General features: G+C 55.1%; 1 protein-coding gene across 3 annotated transcripts in view; it reads left to right on the top strand.

Annotated features, from left to right (window-relative positions):
* Prkag2 (protein kinase AMP-activated non-catalytic subunit gamma 2) overlaps positions 1-26,809 on the top strand; it is a 263,165-nt gene that overhangs the window by 53,192 nt on the left and 183,164 nt on the right. For all 3 annotated transcript variants that reach the window (XM_046429777.2, XM_046429776.2, XM_058574340.1), the window contains exons 2-3: positions 18,679-18,750; positions 24,670-24,949. In XM_046429777.2, the coding sequence (XP_046285733.1) occupies positions 18,679-18,750; positions 24,670-24,949 (352 nt within the window). The remainder of the gene's footprint in view (positions 1-18,678; positions 18,751-24,669; positions 24,950-26,809) is intronic.

The raw sequence follows: 26,809 nt of genomic DNA, 5'->3' as shown, positions 1-26,809 counted from the left end.
ACAGACATTCCTGCTGAGAGGCAATTGCAGGCTGGAAGCAAGCCTTACCTGGAGACCCTGGGGACAGACTTGCAGGAGAAGAGCCTCTGCCTCCCTCCTGCTCACGTCCCTAAAGAGGTTGTCCAAGGTCCAAGTAGTCAGCGAGTCCAGCAGTTTCCTCCCAAATTACCTCTCTCAGTTTTGCTCATGAAGAGAGATAAGGAAATCACCATGTAATTGTAAAAAAACATGAGAGTGTTTTTGGACAATTGTGAAGGCCTCAGTACTGTGGCTAATCCAGAGACCTGACAGAGCTCCCGGCCATGCCTCATCTGGAACGCCACCTGTCAGTCCCTCCCAGTGCCCTCCACAGCGACAGGCCTGAGTACCACCCTGGCTCTGGCTGCAGGTACCATACGGTCTCAGTTACTGCCATGTTGACCAACCCACAATGACAGGAGCAAGAATTCCAGATCGATAACCAGAAGCCAGTGGTGGTCAGCATTCTTCACTGCTAAATAGCCACGGTTTTCTGGGTGCCTGGTGGTCCCTATACTTCTTACCTGGCTGGAGGGAAATCAGGTGGTGTACAGGGAGAAGGCAGTAGGGGCAACCCTACCTTCTCCACCCCCTGGCCCTTCCTGAAAGTCTAGGGTCCCTCCTGCCACACTCCCAAATTGGCCTTCTCCAAGCATTTCTTTTTTGACCATCTCCACCCGGTCCAAATTTCTCTCTCCTCTCTGCTTGGCCGTTAGGGTCTTCTAAGATTAATCCAGTATCCCACCAATTCAGAGAAGGACTCAGCTGAATGAGTTCTGGGTTTCCTTTCATATACTGCCGTTACCTGAGCAAGGGATCTAGTAAGAGGCTCCTGACTTCTCACGCTGTCAGTGATCCACCTTTGGGACATTTGGGGACGTTTAGTGTCTAGTGGCAATCATTCTCCCTAGAGCTGCAGTAACTGTGTGTGTAAATTGGGCTCTGGAAGGGTCCGTGCTGGCTGTTTCCCCCTGGTTGGGGAGGAAGGGGTCCCTGCACCCTATCCCATAGTGTAACCAGCCAAGGTACTTTGGTACCAGAAGCCAGTGGAACCAGAGAATTTGCTAAATGATGAAGTGTGGCCGTCACCATGCTCCGCTGCTCCTGGAAGTTCTGCTCCCACTGCAGGAGAAGGACAATCACTGTCCTGGCTTCAGGGTCCATCCATGGCTGTCTGACTTCATGTCCATTCATGGTGTGCACATTGCCTCAAATTCTGTAGTTGCTTGTTTTTCTTCTCCCTGCCCATGGGTGTGGTGGTCACCACCTTGCGGTCGACTTTGCTGAGGTACAACATACACACCAGAACCCACGGTATGAAGTCTGCAGCCTTAAATGGGCTGGGATCAATGCACCAAGTCGTGTGACCTCCATCACTTAATGAGGCCAAGCACCTCCGTCACCCCCAAAGAGACCCCATGTCTCTTTGCACGCAGTCCCCTCTCCACCTTAAGACACTTGAGGGTGGAGGCTACCCCTTAGTCTTGGTGGGCATGTGGATGAATAAGGACACCAGGAGCTCCGTCATGTTTTTAAATCCCCCCAGGATTCCTCCCTTCCCCCCATTCACCCTTTCCTTTAGTCATTCCTGACACCAGCCTTCCTGATCAGCTTCAGATGATCAGTGTGCCCAAGGCTGGCTGTGCTCTGCAGTGCAATCACCAAGAGTGGGCAGTTCCCCTCCCCCTCCCCCACAAGGCGGGGGGGGGGGGGGACTGCAAGAGCCTTTGTTCTTTCCCACCCCAGACCAGAGGCCACCACCCAGCCCTCGCCTGCCTGCCTGCCTGCCTTTCTTACTACCTCCCTCCCGCGCACACGCTCTCTCACTTTCTTTTTGTAATAAGTGAAGAAGTCAGCACTTGGGCAATTTGGGTGCTTATCAGGGAGAACCCCCAAGGTTTTCTGAGTTTACAGGAACTTTTTTTATGTCCCTAGCTTCATCACCAACGGTTTGGCATGTCCCCTTGTTCTGCCTCCTGATCTGCCTCTCACTGTCTGGGATGGGTCTTGGCAGGTATGCAGGTGTGACCGAATCTTCCCCTTTCCTCCATCAAAGCTCTGAGAAAGAAGAGTCTATTGTCTACACCCTGGGCTCAGTAATAACAGCACCCTGCCCCTCACCTCAGCCGTCAGCATTTTAAAGTAACACCTGGCACTTTAAATGATCCCCACCATCTCTTTGTGTGCGAACTCCAATGCGTTATGTATTTATAGACTTCCGCATATTAACTCACTGTCTGATAGGAATGCCTGTTATTTTTTAGATTAAGAAACTTGAGTAACTTTCAGAAGATTATGTAGCGTTCTGGTCATATAGTGCTGCATAACAGCCACCCCAAACTTAAAACTGTCATTTGGAGCCATTTCTCCCAGCTGGAGATTGCCTGCGGAGCCAGAGGGCTGAGGCTCGAGTCCTGGAGGCTCCTCCAGCTCTTGGCTGGGTGGGAGTGGCTGTGCGGCACCTTCTCGGTGTGGCCCCACTTGGTGAGCTTGAGCTTCCGAGGTGTGGGCCCTCAGGGCAGTCAGACAGCCACAGATGGACACATACACACGGCAGCCGGGCTGCGGGGCGCCTCGACACAGACCCTGGGGCATGGAGTGAGGTTGCTGCTGCTGCTGCACTTCTGTTGGTCAGAACAGAGCAGCCCGACTCAGGTGACAGAATAGATTCAGACTCTCAGGGGACCCAGCTTCAGTGTCCAGGAAGAGAAGGCATTAACCATGGCCAGCTCCGCACAGCCCACCACACAGGCCGTGTTTCCGGCCACTTCCCCAGCAGCTTTGCCACTTGGCTGCACCTCACGACGCAGGTGGACACACATGTAAGGCAAGTTCCTGGAGCATTGCTTTTGTTTTCTTAACAACAAGAGAAACAGCCCCTATTTGGCCTTGTTGATTTCATGACCCATGTCCCACTGGCACTTTGAGAAACCCTGTCCCTCAGGTCTCTACCTTGTAGAGTTGCTCTGTGCTGGGATGAACCAACCACCAAAGACCACCTAAAACAGGTGCAAACCTGGGTCACGCAGATGCCATTTCCTACCAATCCTGCTAAAATCCAGAAGTTTGGCAACATAATGGTTGGTGAGGTGGTTGGGGAAACCCTGAGGAGGCGCATGGCAGCATCTGTTAGGAATCTCAAGCATGTTGCCCGGGGCACCTATCATAGAACCATGAGTTGAAGTTTTCATTGAAGGTTAATTATCTGAGAAGGCCAAAGATCGAAATCACCTAAAGGGGGTGGGTCACACTGGGTGTGCATACAAAGGAATATGCCACAGACAACAACAACAACAAGATCTATGTGCTGATCTTGGGAGACTCCTGGATGTGCAAAGTGATAAGCAAGTGGAGCAGGACTATGATCTAACAGGGAGGGAGGTTTGCTTTAGGAAGCAGGAGTGCTCTGTACATTTGCATTTGCATAACTGCATAGCGATGCTCTAGCCAGACACACAACTAGAAGTGATGCCTCTGGATACGTGGCACAGATAGATGGAAGTGAGACTGACTCTTCAATTGCATATCGTTTTGTTTTGGTGTTTGAATCAGATGAATTTACTTCTTACCAAATTAAAAAAAAAAATGGGATCTCAGAGCCCTTGTCCTCAGAGTGCTCAGAGTCTACCCCGAGATGAGATTGATATGTACATAGCAAATGGGCTGTGGGGAGTGAATGGAGTGAGAGGTCATTTCAATCCAAACTCTTCAGAAAATTCAGTATAAATTTGCTAGAATTGAGCTAATTCTTGAAGGGTGCAGAGGATATAAATAGACAGGACTTGAAAGGGGTCAGTTCAATCCAGGTAGGAAAGTGTAGTGTGGCCAGCACCTCTCCAACTTTGTGACACAGAAGGTCCTTTATTTTATTCTATTTTCTATAAACATTTTTTTTTCTGCACAATCTTCTCTCTCCCTCTGGTGCTGGGATGGAACCCAGGGCCTCAGGCATGCTAGGCAAGCGCTCACCACTGAGCAGCAGCCCCTATCCTAGGACACCCCCCTATCCTAACCGGTGTGTCCTTGAACTCCAATATGACAAACACCATCCAAAACACTTTAAATTGCAAATTCTCTCTATAAAGGAATTCTTGCTTCCTGTTACCTTTAAGGTCATTTGTATATAATAACCTTAAACTTGGGGGTAGCATGAGCCCCTGGTGAGAGCAGCACTGGTACTGGCTGCAGCCTGGTGGCTGGAGGGTTAGCGGCTGCTCCAGCAGTGTGTGGTCAGGTGGCTGGAACCAGAGAGTGACAAAGGGAAAGGAGGCCATGGCTATGTCCTGGTGTTCGAACTGCCAGGCCAGGGTGGCCTCTGGTCCAGCGGACAGTAGACACTCACCAGGAGTCTCCGCCCATGACAGCCTGCTCAGTGTTCCTTCTTCTCTCTAGGCCGGGCACACGGGCAGCCAAGGGAGAACTGACCTACTGCAATCTTTTCATCCTTTAAACCATGGAAGTAGGACGTGGCAAGACAAGAGGGGACTGTAGCAGTCGGGAATGCCCCTAGGCAGCTCCCATTTCCCCAGCTGTGATGTTTCCCTTTCTTCTTGGTAGACCTCTCCGAGGACGCACTGGTCTTCCAGTAAATTCAAAATGTCAGCTCCCTGAGGCCATCTGGAGGGTCAGAGTCCACTCGTTTGGGGCATCAGGCCTGGGACATGGATCCACACAAGTGGTGGGAGATGTCCCTAGAACCTCTTAGTCGCGAAGGGCAAAAGCATACTGTCTGGAAGGCTCTGGGATCCTCCGGTGTCTCAGGCCATTTCCCTATAACAAGACACCCAAGACTGGGTCACTTGGAAGTTTGTTTGGCTGGCAATTCTGGAGGCTAGGAAGTCTCAGAGCCACACGTGGAGGGGAATCACACGGTCAGACAGGGCACGTGTGCCAGCTCAGGTCTCTCGTTTTCTGAGAAAGCCACTGTTGTCATATGGGGCTCTCGATCTCATCTGATCCTGGTCACCTCCCAAAGGTGACTTCTTAATGCCATTGTCTTGTGGATTTAAGTTTCCAACAGGTGAACTTTGGGGAGAGGCATTCAGACTGTAGCGACTGGTGACAACCGACTGGTGACAACCGAGAGTGAAAATGCAGGTGCTGGCACTGCTGGGGACAGACCTCCTGAGGGGCCCTCTGGGCCCAGGAGTGTCCCCCACACAGCACCCAACCCAGTCTCCTGTGCTTTCTCAGGGAGAGTTGATCCCTCGCTGCTCTGCTGGGGAGTGGCTGAGAACAGCTGAGATGGGCTCAGGCAGTTTCTGCCCAGCCGAGCGCCTCAGAGACCTGGCCTTCCCCAAAGGAGGATCCGAACTCTGCCCAGAAAGATGGGTTTCGTCCCAGTTCCTGGGATGTGAGAAGCAGGCTTTTTTTTTTTTCCTTGAAAAAGCAAAGCCCAAACAACCCCTGTTTTTTGTACCTGACTCCCCACTGTAGCCCCGGCTGAGTTTCAACAGCTCTGTCAAGATGCGAAGTCTGGTGACTTTGGCCCATACCTGGCACCTCCTCCCCCTCTTGCTTATGTAACAAGCCCTCCAGAACAGAATGGGTTTGTTGGCAGCAAAAACAAAAATAAGAAAAAAAACCTAGCTAATGTCCCTGTTTGGATTCACTGGTGGCGTGATTTACAGCCTCAAGTCCACCACCAGGAAACTGGATTACTTTGCCCCGACTTGGTCTCGGCCAATATCCCAGTGGCTTGGGGCTCTGCAATTTGTCCCCCACCCCAGCTGTACTGGGCTCCTCAGGGTTCCAGCTGTACTTAGCCTCTACCAGGAGCAGGAAGGCAGGAGCCTCTGCCAAGTCCTCACGCCCTGGCCTGGAGTGGGCGGGGCTGGCTGAGAGGTGGGGGTCTACTTCTCAGACCCTTCTCCCAGCTTCCTGGCTGCCCAGTCCAGACACACAGTCAGTCTCTGGGCTTCACTTGCCTTACTGATCATCTGCCTGAAGGGTGAGCCACAGACGAGGGGCCGGCAGGCTCGTGACTGGGTCTGCAAGTGGGAACACACCTGCTCCCTGCCGTCCAGGGAGCCGGAGCCACACACACAGAGGAATTGCCCTCCCCAACTCCTGCCCCTAGTGAACTGGTGACCACGGGCACTTCTGAGGGGCTCCAGGCAGGGCCCCCCATGAGGTCACATCTGAGGGTGGAGGCCTGGATCAGTAGGGGGGTGATTTGTTGGCAGATGGCATTGATGCCATCTCTGACTGTGTGCTGCCCTTAGTTGTTTTTTTATTAATAGATCTTTTGTAGCTGTTGATGTTTTTGAGCTGTTTTAGGCTTGCAGAAAAGTTGAGCAGGAGGTCCAGAGAGTCCCCTGTGCCACCCCCCCACCCCACCTTCCCCTATTAGTAACACATGCACCATGCACCACATGGGTCACAAGGGAGGGGACTGTCCAGATACACCATTATTAACCAAGGCCCATTGTTCACCTGGGGCTAACTCTTGGTGAGCACTTCTTGGGTTTTGTCCACCACTGTAGAGTCATACAGGATAGTGCCCCTGCCCCAGACCCTGGGCTCCACCGGTCACCGCTGCCTCCCTCCCCTCAGCCTGGCTGCTGTCACTGCTTTCACTTCTTGCCGTTTGTCCTGGCACCGTGCTGTTCACATGAGGGAGCACTGGTGTGGGCTGTGTGCTCTGGGGGTGGGAGGCTACAGAACTTGGAGGGGCTCTCAGGTTCAGACCCACATACCTCCTGTCTCCGAGGAGGAAACGGGGAGAGATGGAAGCCTGTCCCCAGGTGAGACAGCCGTGGGGGTGGAGCTGCGTGGAGGCCCTGCTCACAGAGGGCACAGGCTCATTCCATCTTTTTAAACAGCAGACACTAAGTAGGTAAAAAGGACCAAAAAAGAAAAAAAAATTTTTTTTTAAAAGCTAGCAATGTGGTCATTTTAAATGTCATTAACCTTTCCTACAGGGGACTCTGGCCTAGTGTGGTTTCCTGGACCTGTCAGGGCACAGAGGCTCTGTGGGAGGTGCTGATTCTCCTAGATGCCTGCCCGCATGTCCTACCTAGGAGCTGCTCAGAGCGTGTGCCAATGTGGCCCTCAGGGTCCTGCCAGAAGGGATGTGACAGACACTACCTCCCGCCCCAGCTGCTCTGCACATACCTGCTGCTGTCAGAAGTCTCCCAGGAACCCCTCTGTGCCCTGCCTGCTGACTTCTGTCCGTAGGAAGATATGAGGGTCCTGGAAAGTGCTTGGAGCCGCTGCCCACCCTGTTGGCCATGGCCCACCCTGATGGCCATGGTCACAAGCTAATATGTTCCTGGATGGTAACAAAGACAAACCTGGCAAGTGACTCATTGCAAGGGCTTGGCCCTGCCACGGGAGGAAAGACAGGTGCAAAGACGCCAATGAGAGGCTGGCCCAGATAGCCTCGCGACTGGCGCTCCTATTGCGCCTGGTGCAGGGGGCCTGTACTGGCGGCTTCAACTGCGTGCAGACCCTAAGGTGGTCATTACTACCCTCATGCAGAACAGAAACCCAGGCTAGAAAGCCCAAAGCAGCTGGAGAGAGCCTGGGGTGACAGAAAGAGGCCTCGGCTACAAGTTGTAGCAGCAGGATTTGGTTCTGACTGGGTCACCTCTCTGCCGTGATGCCTTGAGCAACTTGCTAAAACCTCTCAGGACCCATCTGTGACATGAGGGACCCAGAAGAGTTTGGAGTTTCCAACTGTGAGATCGCATTGGGAGGCCAGGGCCAGACGGGTACAGATGTGACCAGCATCACTAGAACAGAACTCGGAGGGGGTGGGTGCTGGCCCCAGGGTATAATTGATGGTGGCCAGGGGACGTTGGGGCTGGCAGGCGCCAAGCTGCCTGTGGCGGGTCAGAGCAGCAGTCACTGTCAGGGGAGGGACAAAGGGGCCATGGAGGATGAGAGTAAGCGTTTGCCCCTTCCCAGGTGGTAAAGAGGTGCGAGTCCCGACCTCTTTACTCAGAGCTTATTTCTGGGATAAAGTACAAAGATGGGGTCAGAGAGCCACAGCCAGGAGAGGAAAGGGATGGTAGCCGTCATTCTGCCCTTGCAGTGGCATCTGGGGACAGAGAGTTAGTGCCTGTGTTTCTGGAGTCTACCCGTACTGTGCCAAAGCTCAGTCGGCAGAGTTGTTCAGACTTCTTCATCCATGGTGCTGTACGAAGGGTGTGCATGTGAACAACTGGGGTTCTACGGAAGGACGAGGTTCCCCAGGCCCCTCACATTATAGGAAAAACTCCACATGGAGGGAGTGGAAAGTAATGGCCCGTCATTTGTCGTCATTTGTCACAGACCCCCAAAGGGCCCTGGGTCAGACCTGAGGCTCCCCACGGTGTCGCCTGCTGCCCTGCCTGCTGCCCCCACAGGGTCAAACACAAGTGGTTTGGGTCCATGCCTAAAGAAAGCTGCAGGAGGGACACCAGGAAGCAGAGTTAGGCTCCTAGGAGCGTTTCACTCAGGTCACAGAGGTGCTGGCGCCTGGGAGACACGCCCCCTCTATGGGGGGGGGGGACCCTGCTCAGGCCTCAGCCTAAACGAGCTTGCGAGCCCTTGTCCAGCGTCCGTTCCGCCATGGGAGGACGACTCTTGCTGGAGCGTTTCTGTGGAACTGGCGCAGTGGAGGAGTGAGTGGCCTCAGGGGACTTGGACGGTCCTCCCTGCGCACGGTGGGCGGTGTGGGAGGAGGAAGAGACTGCTACAGAGCAGTGCGCTGAGACGCCAGGACAGACACTGACGGGCTCTTTCCCAGCCTGCGTCGTGCAAGCGATGGCCCACGTCACAGACGGGGCTCGGAGGGCGGAGGCAGGTGAGGCTGTGGCCCCCGGAGGCTGCTCCCCTCCACACAGGGCTGGAGATTTCCTGTTTTCCACGAACACTGCCCACTGGTCAGCCTCTCCCATCTCCCTTGTTTTCTCGTCCACCTGTTTCCTTGGTGTATTGATGGACGCTTGGCAAAGAAAAGGCGCCGCCTGCTGACCCCAAAAGACCCCACTCACTGAGCCCGAGGGCGTCTCAGCGCTGCCTTCATTGTCCTGGATTCTCCTCCATGTCCCCTTCAGCTCAGGGGGAGGAGGCCACGGGCTCCGTAGCAGGAAGGGCCCCCAGGGAAACAGCCAAGACAAGAAAGAGAGGGGACCTATTTTTTTTTTAATATACACACATATTAAGGGGATACATAATTGCATGGTAATGCATTAATTATGTACGATACATACTATGTGTACATACACAGTATTATATAATATATACAAGAGATCTGTCCTAAGGGATGGCTCATGTGTAGTTGGGACTGGGAAGTCCTAAATTGATGGAACAGACTGATAGTCTAGAAGCTAAGGTTGCAGATGCTGTGGTCTTAAAGCAGAACTTTTTCTTCTGGAAATCTCAATTTTTTCTGTCAGGCCTTCAGCTGATCAGATGAGGCCCACCCTCATCATGGAGGGCAAGGGTTTTACTTAAAGTCATTCGATTACAGATGTTTAACCACGTTGACAAAATGAGCTCCCAGCCATGATGAGATCAGTGTCTCCATGATTCAGTTGGTAGACACTACGACCTAGCCAAGCTTCCACATGAAATTAGCCATCACCGGCTCCATAATGGACTTGGTCAGTGCAGCCCAAAGCCCTCTGCTCCATAGTACCCCTTCCCCGTCTCCTGGCTGGGCCTTAAGATGCCACCTGCAGAGCTTTGAGTTGTTCTATGTAGAAGCAGCAACCTGCAGCCCGGGCTGAGTCCTCTGCAGGGAGCTGGAAACATGCTTCTGGGTGACCCAAAGGGAAATGGCTGCAGAGATCTCACAGCGTGGCTGTCACATCTGCATGTCCTGGGACCTCTGTGGGCACTCGCCTCCCTCCCTCCTGACTGAGGACTGATCCAGACTCCTGTAACCGTCACTCAGTCAGTCCCCTGGGCCGGTCCCTGTCCCTCACTCTCCCCTTCAGGAGGGACTCAAACTGGAAGAAGTCAAGGAACTAGGCTGGTGCCTTGGTTGGTTCCTTACTAAGCCTCTTGGTTAGCAGAGGCTGGACTCTACCTGGGAATGGTTGTTTGGAGAGGCTACTTTGGACCTGAGCTAGGACAGGGTTGGGAACACAGGGGTCCTCAGGCATCCCAGAGACACGAGAGCCCCGGGCAAGTCAGAGTCCTTCTGCACAACATCCTCAGCTGTCGGAGGCTGAGCGGTCCCCTGAGCCCCTGTGTAGCTCTGGTCCCTGTGAGGCTGAGAGGATGACCAGGAGGAGCAGCACTGGAGGCTCAGGAGCAGCAGTGCGCCTGGGACCCCTCCTTAGAGTCACCTCGCAGGTGGGCTTGGGAGAGGGGCATGACGGCTCTGTCACGACCGGAGGCAGCCAGTATCCTCCGTCTCTTCAACCCCACCCAGGCTCAGGTCGAGTGGGAGGGCCGCCTGGCCTCCAAGGTGGACTTGCCCTGGGCGATTCCTTTGCTTGGGCATCTGGCTGGAGCTGACCTTGGCCAGTGGCCCTCTGGACGCCCGGTGGAGTAAGGACTCACACCAGAGGACAGACCTTTGTTTATATCCTGTCTGGTTTCCAGAGCCTCCGCTCTGTGGTACAGAAAGCGTGACAGACACATTTCACAGATTGGAAAACAGATCTGGAGAGCAGGTGCCTGGCCACTCATGTCAGTGGAGAACCCAGGTCTCCCGGCCACCTGGCCCGGGGAAGCTGTGGCTACTTGGTTTAGAGAAAACAAAAAGGAGTTTGTTGAGCTCATTGGCAGGAGAAGCCACTGAGGGTACCGGCCTGACGAGGACCTGTGGACACCAGCGGGTGGGGGCCATCCTTAAAGCCCACCGTGGGGGGGGGGGTGGCCACAGGAGTGAGAATGGTGATATTGTTGTTATTTTTCTTCTTTTTTATGTCAGGAAGTCTCTCAGACAGCAGTCAGAAACCATGATGTCCTCTGTGGAAAACAAGCTCCCCTGGAATGTCCCTGAGAGTTAAGTTTAGGCCCTCTCTAATTTGGCCACTGTCCCTCCCCTCTTGCCCAGTCCCAGTGATTCAGTATTTGTTCCTTATTTTTCTGAGAGTGGTTATATAATGTGGAGTTTCTCAAAGGCTCCAATTGACCGTAGCTCTGACCACCTCCTGCCTCCCACCAGTACCAAGAACTGCCCATTTGGTGGTTTTCGGGGGTTGCACAAGCCTGGCCCATCTGGAGACGCCTCCCACGTGCCTCCCACCCTGGGGCCTGCCATGGCCATCACCTCCAGAGGCGGGCTGAAGGCCACGATGTCAGCTTAGATTCAGACGCCGTTAAAGCCATGGGAGCTGCCCGCCAACCATGTCCATGACCGTGGGGTAGGCAAGAGGACCAGAGAGGGGAGGTCCAGCCGGGAACCTGCGGAAGCCACACTCGGGCTTCTGAAATCCCGTGGGCATCTGCTAGGATCCTCCTGGGCATTTGCGTTGACAGTCCCGGTGCTTAGGCTTGAGGACCTTAGACCTCAGTTGAGAGGCTGGAAGCATTGGGATTCGAGAGGTCAGTCAAGACCCGCAGTGCGGGGCGCGACTCCTCCTCCGTGAGGCTCACCAAGGGCAGCACCTCCGCTCTCTGCCACGGAGACGCGCCGGCGGCTTGGAGAGTGGTGCAGACTGTTGGCTAGTTGGGGATAGGAGATGTTATTTCTACGACTAAGCTAGGGAGGTGAGAAATGCGTTTGGGTCTGAGCAGGACTCCTTTAAAATGCTCCCGACCCTTCCTGCTATTCAGCTCAACAGGTAAAAACAGAGGCTGTGTGAGCCAAGAGCCACCTTCAGAAATTAGCCAGTTAAACCCTGTCATTTGACAGGTGGAAAACCAAAGTTCAGACATGCTCGAGATCCCCAAGAGCAAACAGCGGAGCAGGGTCTGGCCTTGGTCTTCACTGTCTTTGCGAATGGCCAAAGGCAGTGTCCTCAGGCGCCCAGGGGCCACCAGGGGCTCTCGGCACGTGCCTGGAGGGATCCTGACCCCAGCTCAAGCCCAGGGTGGCTCCAGGTGGCAGTCTGTTCTTGGGTCTGCTCAGCGGGATGGAGAGCGAAGGTCATCCTGAATGTGTTTCTTCCTCCATGGGAATCAAGCAGGAATGTTGTACCACAATCCTGACATCGAAAACCCCACATTTGCCGAGGCGGGGGCCGTAGTCCCTGAGGCTGGCCGCTGTTGTGTTTGTCTGGCATTTGTGTCCCTTCAGGGGCTCCCAGCTGCAACAACAGCAGAGCCCTGTAAGAGAACGTCGGAGACAGATCAGCCTGTGTCTGCTGAGTGCACGCTGAACTAGCCCCGTCGCCTGGGTGCAGCCTGGGTGCCGCCTGGGTGCCGGGGACCTGGTCCTTCACGGAAACTGGACACTGATTGTGAATGTGACCAGTCCATTTTCTCATGGGAAAATCTGGGGATACGTGTGGGTTAGGGGAAGCTGCCTTGAAGACTCCTAATGAGGCAGAACGGGGCTCACTGTGAAGCCACGCTCTGCACTGCGGGGTGGGATGTCTGCTGGTCTTCTCTTCAGAGCGACATCGGCGTCAGTTACTTTTAGTTACAAAGAAGCACTTAAAGGGAGAGGACCACAGCTGCCTTGGAAATGAATCTCTGAGCTGCGAATCCTTCCTTCCATCTTCCCCTGAGATCCCGCTGTGCCTAAGACACTCGTTTTACATGAAAGAGCTCCGGACCTGCACAGCCTCTGACCCCAAGTTGTTATTCTGTCCCTGGAACTGAGCCACCCCAGGGAGGTGGAGGACTCTTACCAAGAGCTGTGGTCCAAGAGTGTGGCTGGACCTGAGTGATGGGACCTGCCTGCTGCTGTCTGGTTGCCAGGCGTTGGGCAAATGGCTTATACCACCCCTCAGTATCTTCCTCTACAGACGGGGATGGTGTCACTTTCCACCCATGTGGGTTTCCATAAAAACCAAAGGAGGCCACCACTGTGAGATTTATGAAAGACACTAATACAGATTCATGATGGTTCTGCTGTTAAGGCCTGTTTATATGGTGGACTTTGGGCCTTTCCTGGATATCTAAAGATAGGTGAGTGTGGGGGGAATTCAATGAGCTGATATATAAGGTTAGCTTCTTTCTTAGGAATTTCCTCTAAATCTGGGGCTGTTCTCTTTTGTCCAAATGTGTTCCTGACAGGTGACGTTTGAGTCTAAATCTTGAAAGTTAACTTTCACCAAAGACCCTGATGATCATCTCAGAACATGTGGTCAAATTCTACACTGCGTGCAAGGTGTAGACAGGTGAAGAACAGCAGGGTGCGAAGGCTCTGTCTGGCTGACATCATGTCTTCTGCCTCTGGAGGCCTTGACACAGCCCTGGGGAGCAGTGCCCTCCCAGTTCCTGAGGGCCCAGGGCAGGTGAGGGAGCGAAGGACTGGGCCCGGGCGTGGGCAGCAGCAGAAGCGAGGGAGTTGAGAATTCAGGAACTGTGTGAACAGGGCAGCCCCGGGAGCTGGGCCTTCCAGAACACAGACTGGCAGAGAGGCCAGGGCCCGCTCATTCCACGGGCTAGTGGGCTTGCTGCCCCCTTGTGCAGGGAGAGCACGTCCCACACCAGCCTCCGAGGTGTGCGTGCGTCTTGGTGAGCACTGGGAGACGAGCAGGGGCGCGTCCAGCAAAGTTGGTCACTGCCTGTCAGGAGACTCCTGCCAGGCCGCTTGACCGAGCAGGCTGGCGCAGAGCCCAGGAGCAGGCCCCCACAGTGGCCACTCCATCTGAGGCTTTCATAAGTTTGTTCTGGTCAGCAATGGCTGTGTGGCACCTGTGGCAGCTCCCACAGGTGCCCGAGGTGAGGGCTTCCTGGGCTCGGCTCTTTCCAGGTCATCTTGCCATGAGTCATTGACCCCTGGCCCCGGTGGCTGGAACATCGTGCCTCTTGGGGTCATTGTCCATTTGGGTGAGGAACAGGTATTCGTAGAAAGTCTTGAGCCTTTGAATGCCACCACTGAGCAAATGGTAGGGATGGTAGTGACTGAACCCAGAGAGGAATGTGCTCATCGAGCCCCAGATTAGAGACCCAGCGGCTCCCCCTCACCACCCAGCCAGCTGCAGCTGCTCGGCCCGATGCTTGCCTGGCCCAGAAGCACACTCTGCAGCACCCTACAGGCACCTGGGGTCAGGGGGCTCGGTCCAGGGGTCCATCTGAACGCAACGCGGTGGTTCAAATGCAGCAGGCCAGGCTCAGTGCCCCGCAGTGACTAGCTCTCCCCTTCCCCCCACTGGAGTGGACGCCCTGCTGGAGTGGAGGCTCCTGGAGAGAAACACTAAAACTGAGTGTTTTAGTCGCTTTCTCTCTGCTGTGACTTAAAGACCCAACAAGCACAATTGTAGATGAGGAAAGGTTTATTTGTGGGCTCAGGATTTCAGAGGTCTTAGTCTACAGAAGGCCGGCTCCATTCCCCAGGGTTCCAGGTGAGGCTGAACTTCATGGTGGGAGAGGGTGACAAAGGGAAGCAGCTCACATCAGAGCTATCAGGGAACAGAGAGACTGCATTCTTCAGATGCAAATATATACCCAAAGCCACGCTCTAATTCCCACCACACCCCACCACTTCAGTTACCTGTCAGGGGACGAATTCACTGATTGGGTTAAGACTCACAACCCAATCATTTTTCCTTCTGAACCGTCTTGCACTGTCTCCCACATGAGCTTTTGGGGGACACCTCACATCTAAACCATAACACTGATAGGTGCTGATCCTCAAGGCTGGGTGCCCTGCAACAGGGCAAGCCCAAGGCACTGGGACCCAGATGGGAGAGGAATGAGTTCTGCCTGAGGGTGGGTCTAGTCAGAGATGATATGTGAATTGGACTTTGGCACATAGGAGTGCGCTCTGGACCAGAATTTGGGGGTGAGGGTGGGGCAGGAGGAGCAGGAGCCAAGCCCAGAGGAGGGACAGGGCTGGAGTGTTCGGAGAGCAGCAGTGGCAGGGCCATTCACCCAATTGCTATGTGCCAGGCTCCTGCTAGGGCGGAGCATGAGATGGGATTGTCCCTGAGCAGCTGGAGTGGAGTGGGCCAGCTCCCTGGGCAGGAGTGGATGGTCCCTGGGGAGAGCCCTTAGATGAGGAGTTGAGATGGTTTTCCAGCAAAAAATGCCCATGGACACACCACCACGTTTGGAAACTCACAAACATTCTGCCTGGGCTGTTGTGCAAGGAGGACTCAGGTGCAGAGCACTTTGGAAGTAAGCCTGTGGAGGTCAGAAAATCTGTGGTGCCTGGATTGGAGCCTTTAGGGCACCTGCCCATGGCTGACCCAGAGAATCCCCGTGGGAACCTGGTGACTGTCCACCAGACAGAGCCTGGATGAATGCCGTTGATGAGCTAGAAACTAACCAACTTCACTTCTACAGGAGGACCCAAGCTCCCCAGCCGATCCCAACATGCAGTCATGGCTGAGAGCCACTAAATTCAGGTCACCAGAAGTGGTGAGCATGGAAGCTGGGCCAGCTCACCAGTGTGTGCTCGTCTGCCAGGTCTGGAGGCCATGCCAACTCTGCAGCAGAGTCCCTGGGCCTTAGGGTGAGGCTGTCTCACCTTTTCAGATATGACTTTTTAAGCAGAGACTTGGAGGATGAACTGAAACAGGTTTAGGAAGCAACTAGTTGACCCAAGAGAGAACTGGGTGAGAGAGAGAGCAGGCCCGGACCCCAAGGACAGAGAAAGTACACAGAAAAGTACAAAATGTCACTGAAAAAAAATGAAAGAAGACACAAATAAATGGAAATGCATCCCATGTTCATGGATTGGAAGCCTGTCATTAAGAGGTCAGTAGTACCGAAAGCAATCTATAAAATTGGTGCAATCCACATCAAAATCCCAGTGATTTTGTTGTTGTTGTTGTTGTAAAAATAGAAAAATCCACCGTTAAATTCATAGAATATCTCAAGGGACCCCAAATAGCCAAAACAATCTTGAAAAACAGGAAAGGAACAAGACTGGAGATCTAAACCATAACATCCTGATTTCAAACTTATCATAATGTTACAGTAACAAAAAATAGCATGGTACTGGCATAAAAATAGACAGATAGATAACCAATGGAATGGAACAGAGTTCAGAAATAAATGCTGATATTTTATGGTCAAATGATTTTGGGGAATGGTGCTATCCATGTGCAGAAGAAGGAAGCTACATCCTGTGTTACACCATATACAAAAATGAACCCCAAATGGATCAAAGCCCTAAATGTCATTTAGGAAAAAGATATGGGTGGGGGCTGAAGATGTGGCTCTGTGGAAGAACCCTTGCCTGACATGCATGAGGCCATGCGTTCAATATCCAGCGAAGGAAAGAGAGAGAGAGAGAGAAAGAAAGGGGGCTGGGGATACAGCTCAGTTGGTAGAGTGCTTGCCTTGCATGCACAAGGCCCTGCGTTTTCAATCCCTAGCACCACCCCCACCCCACCCCCCAAAAAAAAGAAAAAGAAAAATACACAGGGGAAATGTCGCATGACATTAGATTTGGCACTAATTTCATGGGTGCAACAACATAAGCACAGGCAACAGAAGAAATAACAGATAAATACATCAAAGTAAAAACTTCTCTGCGTCAAAAGACTGCAGAATGAAAAGGCCACCTGTAGAATAAGAAAATATCGGCAGATCACTTATCTGATAAATGGTTAAGGTTCAGAATATATAGAGAACTCCTACAAATCAACAACCAATAGTCCTATTTTAAAAATGGGTGTTTCTTCAAAGATTATAGAAAGCCAATAAACCATGTGGAGATGTGTACATACCACAAGATACCACCTCACTCCTTAGGACGGCTACCATAAGAAACAACAGAAGGCGGCTGGGGTGTGGCTCAGCGGCAGAGCGCTCGCCTAGCGTTTGATCTTCAGCACCTCATAAAAATAAATAAAATAAAGGTATTGTGTCCAACTACAACTAAAAAAATAAATATTAAAAAAAAAAGAAACAACCGAAGGTCAGCCCTGGTTCGAATGTGGAGAAGGTGAAAGGCTGGTGCACTGGGGTGGCAAGGGAAAATGGCGCAGCTGCTCTAGAGAACCCAAAATGTCTTGAACAGAGGTACCCAGTGCCCGGTAGTTCTACTCTGCGTTACCCAAAAGGACTCACAGCTGGTCCTGAAGAGCTTGCTAGGGCTACCTACCAGGGACAGCTTCCAGGATGGAACTCATTTTCTCACAACCTGGAGGCTGAGGCCTGAGCTCACGATGTGGACAGGGTTGGTTCCTCCCAAGGGCTCTCTCCTCGGCTAATACATGCCATCTCCTCCCTGTGTCATCACACAGTGGCCCCTCTGGGCATGCCTGTCTCCTCATCTCTTCTTACAGGGACACCAGTCCTGTTGGATTAGGGCCCACCCTGATGACCTCATTTTAACTCAGATCCTACCTCCAAATGCATTCACATTCTGAGGTCCTAGAGGTTAGGATTTCAACCTAGGCACTTTGGGTGGTGGAGGGGGACACGGTTCAGCCCATAACATTCAAGTTCACAGCAGCATGATTCACAGTAGCCAAAAGGTCGAAGCAGCCCAAGTGGCCCTGACTGATGACCAATAAACTGAATGTGGCCTATAAGTGCAAAGGAAGAGCAATCGGCCTAAGTGGAGGGCATTTCTGACACGTGCTCCAACACGGATGGACCTCGAAGCACCACGCTACGGCAGTCACAGGAGGACAGTCCTGTACGATTCACTCACATGAAGGACCTAGAATAGTCACAGACATAGAGACAAACCGTGGACCAGTGGTTGCCAGGAGCCGGGGGAGGGAGGAACAGAGTGTTTCATGGGTATGGAGCTTCCGTTTGGGAAGGTGGAAAGTTCTAGAAATGGATATGGTGGTGGGTGCACAGCAGTGTGAGTGGGTGTGCCACTCCATGGCACACTTGACAACAGTGAGATGAGGGTGGGGTGTGGCTCCGTGTACAGCACTAGCCCTGGGCTGGATCCCCAGCACCAAAAAACCCCGAAAAGCTTGATGATAAATTTTCTTGTGTGTATTTCACAATTAAATATTTTTAAATAGGTACAAAAAGAAAGAATAAAGATGCAGTGTCCCCTGGACTTGAGGATGGCTGGTGGGGTTCTGCTTGGTGGGATGTGTTCTCCAAGACCAGATGCAGGACCAGGGCCAGGGCCAAACAATGCCTGCATTTTAGAAAGTGCACGTTGGTGATGCCCCGCCTGCACCTGTCTGTCCCAGAGCCCACCCCACTCACCCTGGCCACCACATCATCAGCTTTTACTGGCTCCAAGGCCCCCTCCCCAGCCCCGTCATCTTCCAGCCCCCTGGACACTTCACGGAGCCTCGTGTTCTGGGTCTGAGGTTAAGGCCTGTCCATCAGCCACAGCCCAAGCCACCCCTGGAGGGGACTTTCGTGCCCCACTCCTTCTGCCTTCCTGCCTTGCCTCTCAGCCTTTCTGTCCCTTCAGTCCCCGGTCTCTTCCTTCCCCTGCCCTGGGGTGCTGGCAGGCAGTGGCTGCTCCTGGACACCTGGCCTGACGTTCTGGGAGGGATGTGGGCAGCGGCGGCACATTTGGGAGGCAGCTAGCCTTCTTCACCTCCTCCCTCTACCGGTGACCGTCCCCGTCCCTCCTTTGCTGCTGGCCCTCAGGAGGAGGACTCCTGGAGGTGGCACCTGGGTGGAGCTGCTCCGCTCTTGTTGACCTTGCACCTCTTTCCCTCCCAGGACCTGAGCTCCTTTGCCATGCCGCTCCTGGATGGAGACCTGGAGAGTTCCGAAAAGCATTCGTCCCGGAAGGTAAGGCCTCCTGTCCTGTCCCAGGGCTGCTCACCGCACACCTGGCAGTGCCCCTGACAAGCGCTGGATTTCCCTCCTCCCTCTTCTCCCTGCTCTGCACTGATGCAGCCACAGTCTCCCCACCAGAGGAGAAAGGGGAAGACCAGCAGCCAGCCAAGTGCTGGGTACAAGTAACGAGGCGGAGGTCTGAAGCCTCCGGAAGGTCAAGATGCAGTGTCCCAGGGCTCTCCTCCCCTCTGTCTCCTTCCACATTCATCTTTAGCTCATCGCTGTGCCCTTCCCTCTGCTGATTCTCTCCCGTTAGGAAGCCAGTCTCCCAGGCTGCTGGCTGTCAGGGTCAGGCGGCTGAGGGGTGCCCGGCCAGGGTGGGGTGGCCCTGGCAGGGAGGGGCATCAAGGCAGCCTGCCCGGCTTCTCCTGCAGTCAGAAAGGGAAGATGGGCCGAGGGCTGTGCAGGGCACCCTCCTGCCACCCTCAGACCCCTGTGGCAGGTAGCTGCAGGGGGCTGGCGAGGGGCCTCTGCACTGTCTGGGCGTGGCTGCTGTGCCTGCCAGCCTGGGAGCAGGGTAGGAGTTCCAGTACTGGAAAAAGCCGATCTATTCTCTAAGCATTTTGCATTACATACAATTGAATCAACAAATCGGTTCAGGCCTGTGGGACTAATTGGCATCAGCTTGGCCGCCCTGCCCAGCCCGGCCCTGCCCTGATAGAGCCAGCAGACTTATAGCAGTTATTGTGGCCTCGCCAAAAAAGACTGTCGGAACGGCCTCAGGCCTGGCCGGGGAAGGGACTGGGCCAGCAGGGAGGGAGCCCCAGTGGCAGGAAGGAGCCACCAAGCTCAGGGCTCCCTTCCCTTCCATGAAAACCCACTAGGGAGGGGACTGCAGCTGAAGGGCCCCAAAGGTTGGGTGTCCCTCAGGCCACCAGGCCCCTTTTGGTGACTCTCGAGGTCCAGAGTGAAGTCCTTGTCAGGGTTGAATCGCAGCTGAGCAGGGAAGGCCCTGGAAGGGGCTCTCCCTCCCCGTGATCTTTCCTGGGAACTTTGCCGGACACCAGTGATGACGTTAGGTGGATCCAGGACAAGGGCCTGACCACTGTCGTCCGGGCTGGCGAGGAGACGGCGCAGGTAGTGTAGGTCCGACACGCTGAGGCCGGAACCTAGAAGCTGCACGACAGGGAGAGCATTCCGTCTCTCTCAGAGCATCTCAGCCTCCTGTTACAGTGTGGGGACAGGGCCTCAGAGGGACAGTGTCTGTGCTGACACCAACTGGAGAAGAGGGAGGAAAGCTAGGGCTGTTGCCTTTACTGCCAGGACATTGGCCTCCTCACTCCCAGCCCACCTCAGCCCCGTCCCCAGAGGGCAACGGTCCTTCCTCCTGACCCTGGAAGGTCTGCAGGGCCACTCTGATCCGACTCCAGCACCTGGTGTTCACATGACCCGCGAGGCCAGCCTTCCTGGAGCCAGAGGCAGGAGGCTGCCTGCCTAGAGGAATTTCCAAACTGCCTGGGGAGTGCTTGCCTCTTCCCCTGCCTCATTCTGTCCCCTCATGTGGGTGGCCCAGTTCAAAATGAAAATATCCCTGAGAAGGAGACCCCCATCAGTCTCCACTGAAGGGTGGTCCTTCGTGTCTATGTAGTGGTAGGGAGCCCAGAGCAGATGGGGGCGTGCGTCTGTGTGCCCACAGCAGGGAGAAGCTAAGGAGAGGTACGCCGTGATCCCTGAGGAGGGGAAAGCTGGGGACAAGAGGAGGACAAAAGTGATGAAGGCTGTGACATCTGCCCCAGGAACCTCATTAGGTGTCTGGTACGCCCCAATCACTTCCATGAACACAAGGAGGGCTGAGTGTGAGCTTAATGTCAAAGATATGATCACATTCCTTAAATTTTACTTAGATTAACTTAAATCCAACTCTGCATCACCATCCCATCAGGCTGATGGAAATGTTAATCTCCATTATTCCTGGAACTTCCTTCCTAGGCTTGTGCAAAGGTCCTGGGGATCCTTGGAGCACACACACGTATGTAGAGATGAGGAAACTGGACTTCAAGATGGAGCCAGGCCAGAGTCCAGGTTGCCTGTGGTTACACTGTATCTGGATTCCTGAACCTCAGGCTGGTCCGACAGGGCCTCTCAGGGAGAGGCCTAAGTTGGACAGTCCCACTTCTTGCTCTTTTCAGCTGGTCTCGGCATCTTTGTGCTCATAGCCTAGACCCCAGCCTCTTGGGGAACCCTTCCCTCTGGCAGTGGTGACTGGAAAGGCCAAGTATCCGTTTGGCAGCCCCCACATGGATGGGTACCCCGGCTTTGCTGCCTGAGGCTGCAGCTGCACCTCCGGGCCCCAGTCATTGCCACGGCCATCATTGGTCAACCAGCCTGGCTTGGCTCCAGGACATCCCCCCCGCACACACACAGATGACCACGGGTCCTCCGCTGTCTGTGCCTTGATCCAGGGACCATGGCTGGCTCCTCTGTTCACCACTCTAGCAACCTAACCTCCCAGGGCCAGCTGGGGTGGTGGCCATGCTCACCTTGTGCTGTGAGGACGGAATGGTCATGAGGTCAGACACAGATTGTGCCTGGCCCAGGCTGGGGTGCAGGTGTGGTCAGTGCACCCTGCGCTCGGCAGACCCAGGAAGGGGTGTGTGCACACAGCCTGTACCCGACTCGCAGGGAGCTGCTCACTGGGCACTTTTACCCACTGCTGGCTGTGGGGTCCCCTCTCTGCTCCTCCCCCTGAGAAGGCCAGCCTGACTCTGGGCCCACATAGGACCTAGGACTCAGGGCGCAGCTGCCCCGGGGGCCTGGCCTCCGTGTGCCTCAGCATGGCGGGCTCCGACTCCCCCAACTTGAGACCTACTTCCCCTCCCTGCACCGTTCCCCTGCCATTCCCTCCATCCCGTCTGATCAGTCCCCCCTGGATGGTCCTGAAGCTGGCCCTTGCTGGGCCCCTCCTTGGTCCACTCCCTCAGGCTCGCACCTACCACTTCCTCTTCCCCGGAGTGGAAGGGAGGCAGCACTAAGAGCCTCAGGAGGACTGGCCTGCACCCCAGCTTCCTCCCTGCGACTGCGTGACAAATGGCGCAGGCTGTGAAGCTCTGCTCTGCCGGGCAGAGGCCTGAGCTTCCCCTCTCCGTTAGCACCTGCAGAGCCAGACACACATGGGAGTCTCACCCCACACTTATCAGGTACCGCTGTGTTGCGGCTACACCAGTGGCAAGGGCCAAGGCCATCCTGGTGGCTTCTGCAGGCATGTCTGCTGCACCTGACCACCCCTGCCAGAGGCAGAAGGCCTCCATCCCCCAAACCTCCGGTTCTCACACTGGTGAGGGTGCGGCTCTGCTTGCTGGTCCCTGCAGGAGAGGCTGGGGAGGACCTGGCCTCCACGGCGATTGGCCATTTGTAGACCAGTGTGGAAGGTCTGCTTTCTGGGTTTCCCTTTTGAGGACTGAGTTCCTGGCTCTGTGGCCTGGAATTCTGAATCCAGGATGGAGTCCCACTCAGTGGGACCTCAGGGTCCCTCTTGCCCATCACGTGAGGTTCAAGCTGACTTTCAGTGCACCAGGGGGACTGTGTATATGACCCTCTGTCTCAGAGCCCCCGCTCCATCCCCTGGTCCTCCTGGCTCCACCTCAGTCTTGCCCAGCACCTGTCCAAAGCCACCCAACCCCAGGGTCTCCTCTGACCAGGTCTCTATGTAGGTGGGCTGCTCCCCTGGACAGCCTTCATCTGCTTCGTGTTTATGGGTCTTGTCCACCCCCCTCCATTTTCTCCTTGGGAGCCCCCACTTCCCGGTCCATCTTTGTCCCCACCCCCCCCCCAGGGCTGGGTGCTGGCATTTGCTCAGTGCCCCCACCTTCCTGGCAGAGTCCCTGGACATTGCAGGACAGAGGTGAGCAGGATGAAGTCAGTGAGCTGGCTTTCAGGGGTCCCAGGCTGGACTCTCCCTTGGCCCTGCCACGTGACCTGGACTTCGCTTCCATCCCACGCCTGTGTCCCAGCGGCTTCTACAGCATTTGCTTGACGAGGCGTGTGGTGTGAGGGTAAGGCTGCAGGCCCCTAGGTCAGACCCTCCCCTTGCCAGTTTTGTGACCCCCCCCCACCACTCCCAGCCAGCACCTTTTCTGGCATGGGGCTCAGTGGCACCCAGTGATGGCAAGAGGGACCTAGCAGGGCCTCAGAGTGGTCAACCCAACAGCATCACTGCCTGGCTGGGGACACCCTCAGGGCATCTTTCCTAACCCAGTCCTTCCTCCTCTTCCAGCCTCCAAATCCCTCCCCATCTGAGAGTCCACACCAGGCCCACTAGTACCAAATGCACAGCTTTGCTGCACAGGTACCTCAGGTGTGCCACTGTGCCAGAGGACTCACTTGGGCCACACCCCACTGTCTTGGCACCCTGTGAAAGCAGGCCTGGCATCCCTGTTGTACACAGGAGGCACAGACTGAGCGAGCTCAGAGCCCTTGTCTACCCTGCTAAAACTGAGCCAGGACTCAAACGCACATCTCCACCCCATCCTTAGTGGTCAGAGCATCTTGCTATAGGGTGGTCCTTGGTCCCCTGTATGTGTGTCCCCACTGCGGACAAGGATCCTCCACCCACCCCTTCCTGCTCCATGCCCATATGCCCACCCACCACTTGAAGAACCTCTCATTTTTAAAATTTATTCTCAGTAGGTGTGAAAGTGGCTAAGCTGGATGCTCTATGGACAGATAAACAACTAATTTTCATATTGAATAGTCCAAAAAAAACTTGCACTTATGATGAGACTGGCTTGGGTTATGTGGTCCTTCTTCAGGGTTCAATGGAGAATCCCAGGAGGCTGGACCCTCTGGGGGATTGGTGGCCACAAGCTGTATTTTGGGAGCGCCCTCTAGTGGTGGGAGAACTTCCCGGGGCCCTGGTCAGCTGGGACCAGGGTCCAGCTCTGAGCCTAAGCTCAGACCCTCCTCACAGCACGGCTCTGGTGTCCAGAGCGCAGCATGCCCAGGGTCTCATTCTTGCCCCAACGAGCCTGGGAGGGTTACTGTTCTTTCTCGTTGCTGAACTGGGGAGTGCTGGGGTGCTGTGGTCTGCAGGACGGCAGGAGATTAGCATGATCCTATGATAACTGCCAGCGAGTGCTGTGCGAGTCCCCCGGGAGGCCCGGCTGGCAGCCTGCGGTCCCACGGACTGACCTTGTTCCACAGAGGAGGGAACCGAGGCAGCCGGGCTAAGGAGCAGGGCACAGGAAGGGGCGGGGCTGGGGTCTGACCCAGGCACCGGGACTGCAGGGCGCCAGCTCCTGTCCCACCAGCAGGATCCCTGAAGGGTTCTCAGAGGCTGCGAGCTGTGGGTCTCGCTTAGACTCGGTGGTCCCGGAGTCGGATCGTTTTTCAAAACATAGTGACAATTTTAAGGCAACAGTGAAGCAAGGCTCTGAAGCTGGGGCCTAGCCAGCTTCCTTCCTGACCTGTCAGCGCCCACAGTCAGGCAGATGCTACGGCAGGTTGCAGGCGAGAAGCTCCACGGCTCCCAGCACCGGGGTCCCCAGCTGCAGCCCAGGCCCGCTCTGTCCTGTGTGACGGGGCTTGGTGCTTCCTCCCCTGAGGATTCCTGGGCAGTCTGGCCCCGAGGAGGACAAACAGGCCCTCGACTGCAGAGGCCAGTGGCAGACCTGCAGATGGTCGGGGAGGAGCCACATCCCTGGGTGCCCTCTCCACTGCCCTCAGCCTCCAGGGGACTGCCAGGATAAGGTGCTGCCCAGCCTGGGTGGGCCGTCCCCAGTCGGGTGCTGACCTCCACACAGTCGGTGGCCACCTCCGGAGAAGGGCTTAGGACCTTTTCTCGGGCAGCTCAGTAAGAAGAGACGACACTGACAGGCCTGGCACAGGGCAGGGTGCCTGGAGCCCTGGTGACGCCCTCCGTTTGTCCTTCTGCAGGTGGACAGCCCCTTCAGCTCGGGCAGCCCCTCCAGAGGGCTCTTCTCCAGAGGACCCCAGCCCCGGCCCTCCAGCCCTGTGTCGGCTCCCGTGAGACCCAAGACCAGCCCTGGCTCTCCCAAGACCGTGTTCCCGTTCTCCTACCAGGAGTCCCCGCCCCGCTCTCCACGGCGCATGAGCTTCAGCGGCATCTTCCGCTCCTCCTCCAAAGAGTCTTCACCCAGCTCCAACCCGTCTACCTCGCCCGGGGGCATCAGGTTTTTCTCCCGCTCCAGAAAAAGTAAGACACTGATGCTTTGGTTTCAGGTGGGGGAGGGGCTGCCGGCAAGGTCCCCGACAAGGGCCTCTCAGCCAAGTGTCACCAGAGCCCCGCGGTGTCTGTCAGTGACGGTGCTGAGTGCGCGCAGGCGTGTCTGCCCCCCAGCTAATCTTTCTTCAGAACATCTGTTTCCACCTGCCCTTTTCTGCCCACTCTCACCTTCCAACATGGCATGCTCTGCAGGTGAGCGGGAACTCGCCCAAGGCTCACAGTCTGACTTGTAGGGTCCCACGTTTGCCTTCCGCCTTCTCTGGACACTGCAGGGTGGCACTAAGCCTAGGCCCACACCCAGGGCCAGAAGCCCACTGATATGGCTCTCACCTGTATGGTTTGGTGCTGCGGGGCTTTGGACCGTTTCTGGTGGATCCTGACTTTCTCAGCTTGGTGCGGTGGGAGACAGGCATGGATTTGCTAGAGAAACTGGAAGGAAAAGTGTGTTGGAGAGCGTCCCCTCGACTCAGGAGTATTTGTGAGCGGAAGGTAAAATGCTCTCATTTTAGCAGCCTGGGCTGGGCTGACCTTAGGTAGGATCATAATGCAGAAGATACAGGTCAGCTGCAAGAGGGTGGAGCTTGTCTCCTCCACCCTGCGCCTGCCCCTCCCACAGCCTAGGCTGACTTAGAACATCCGCACTGGGGAAGGTGCTGAGTGAGAATGAGCTTGCCCTTGAGCGTCAGTGGTCTGGGTTCCTCCTCTGGGGTAGCAGGTGCACTGCGGGGACCTCAGGAGGGAGCAAGGCCAGGGCGGAGTCTCCGTGTTCCCAAGTTATAGGCAAGGGAAGAAGGGGCCCCTGCTCTCTTCTTCACTTTGTCTTGTGTGTGTGGCAGGAGGGGTACTGTTCCCCAGACCCCTAAAGCCACAGTGGCAGCTCTGCTCCTCTTCATGAACCCAGCTGTAACAGGTGTGCTGGGATTGAGGAGGTACAGGCGTGACCACAAGGGGGTTCTTCAGACAGATGCAGTCCGGGAGATTGGTTGGGAGCTCCAAGTACAAAGCGCGGTAGGGAGAGAGTGTTCTAGCACTGTGTCATGATGCTCCAGGGCACGTTTCCAGCCTCCTGGACGGCATTCTGAAATCCTCACATGTAGTCGTCCCTGGGTGTCTGTGGGGGACTGGTTCCAGGACCACCTACAGAAACGGCAATCTGAGGCTGCTCAGGTCCCTTTATAAAGTAAGGTCGTGCCTGCACACCTGTGCACATCCTCTTGTGTGCTCCGTGTCATCTCTAGATTACTTATAACCTCTAATACAACATAAATGCTGTGTAAATAGTTGCTGTGTTACTTAGGGAACAATGGCGAGGGGTAAGTTTGTGCCTACCCAGTCCAGACAAGTAAAAATTATTTGGGGTCCCTGGTTGGTTGGATCACGGATGGAGCCTGCAGATGGCATTTCACCATGTGCCAGCTCTATGTGGAGGGGACAGCAGACCAGGTCCTTGTCAGGTGGCCTGACTCTCAGCAGGTGGCCTCCACACTGTTTTAGATACAACAGAAGCAGGTTGTCTTCTGTTACCTGTTCTGCTGCGACAAAGCATCACAAGTGGGGGTGGGGTTAGAGCAATTGAAATGTATTCTCTAGTGTTCCAGAGCCATGGGTTTGAGATGGAGGCGTGGGCAGGGCCACCCTCCCTCTAAAGGGACTAGGGCAGGGTGTGCGCCATGCCCCTCTGCCAGCTTGGGTGCTGCTGGTGATCCCTAGCACTCCTTGGCTTGGAGACGCGCCACCCAGATCTCTGCTTCTACCACCACGCGGTGCTCTGTCTGTCTCTCTCCTCTCCTTATAAGATTGTTCTGGATTCAGGGCCACCCTGCCCCAGTG

The sequence above is a fragment of the Marmota monax genome, unplaced genomic scaffold, assembly GCF_021218885.2.
Source record: "Marmota monax isolate L192 unplaced genomic scaffold, Marmota_monax_Labrador192_F-V1.1 WCK01_AAM20220418_F8-fsc00193, whole genome shotgun sequence".
NCBI classification, from domain to species: domain Eukaryota; kingdom Metazoa; phylum Chordata; class Mammalia; order Rodentia; family Sciuridae; genus Marmota; species Marmota monax.
Note: the sequence above shows the minus strand (reverse complement) of the source record. Positions and strands in the feature narration are given on the sequence as shown.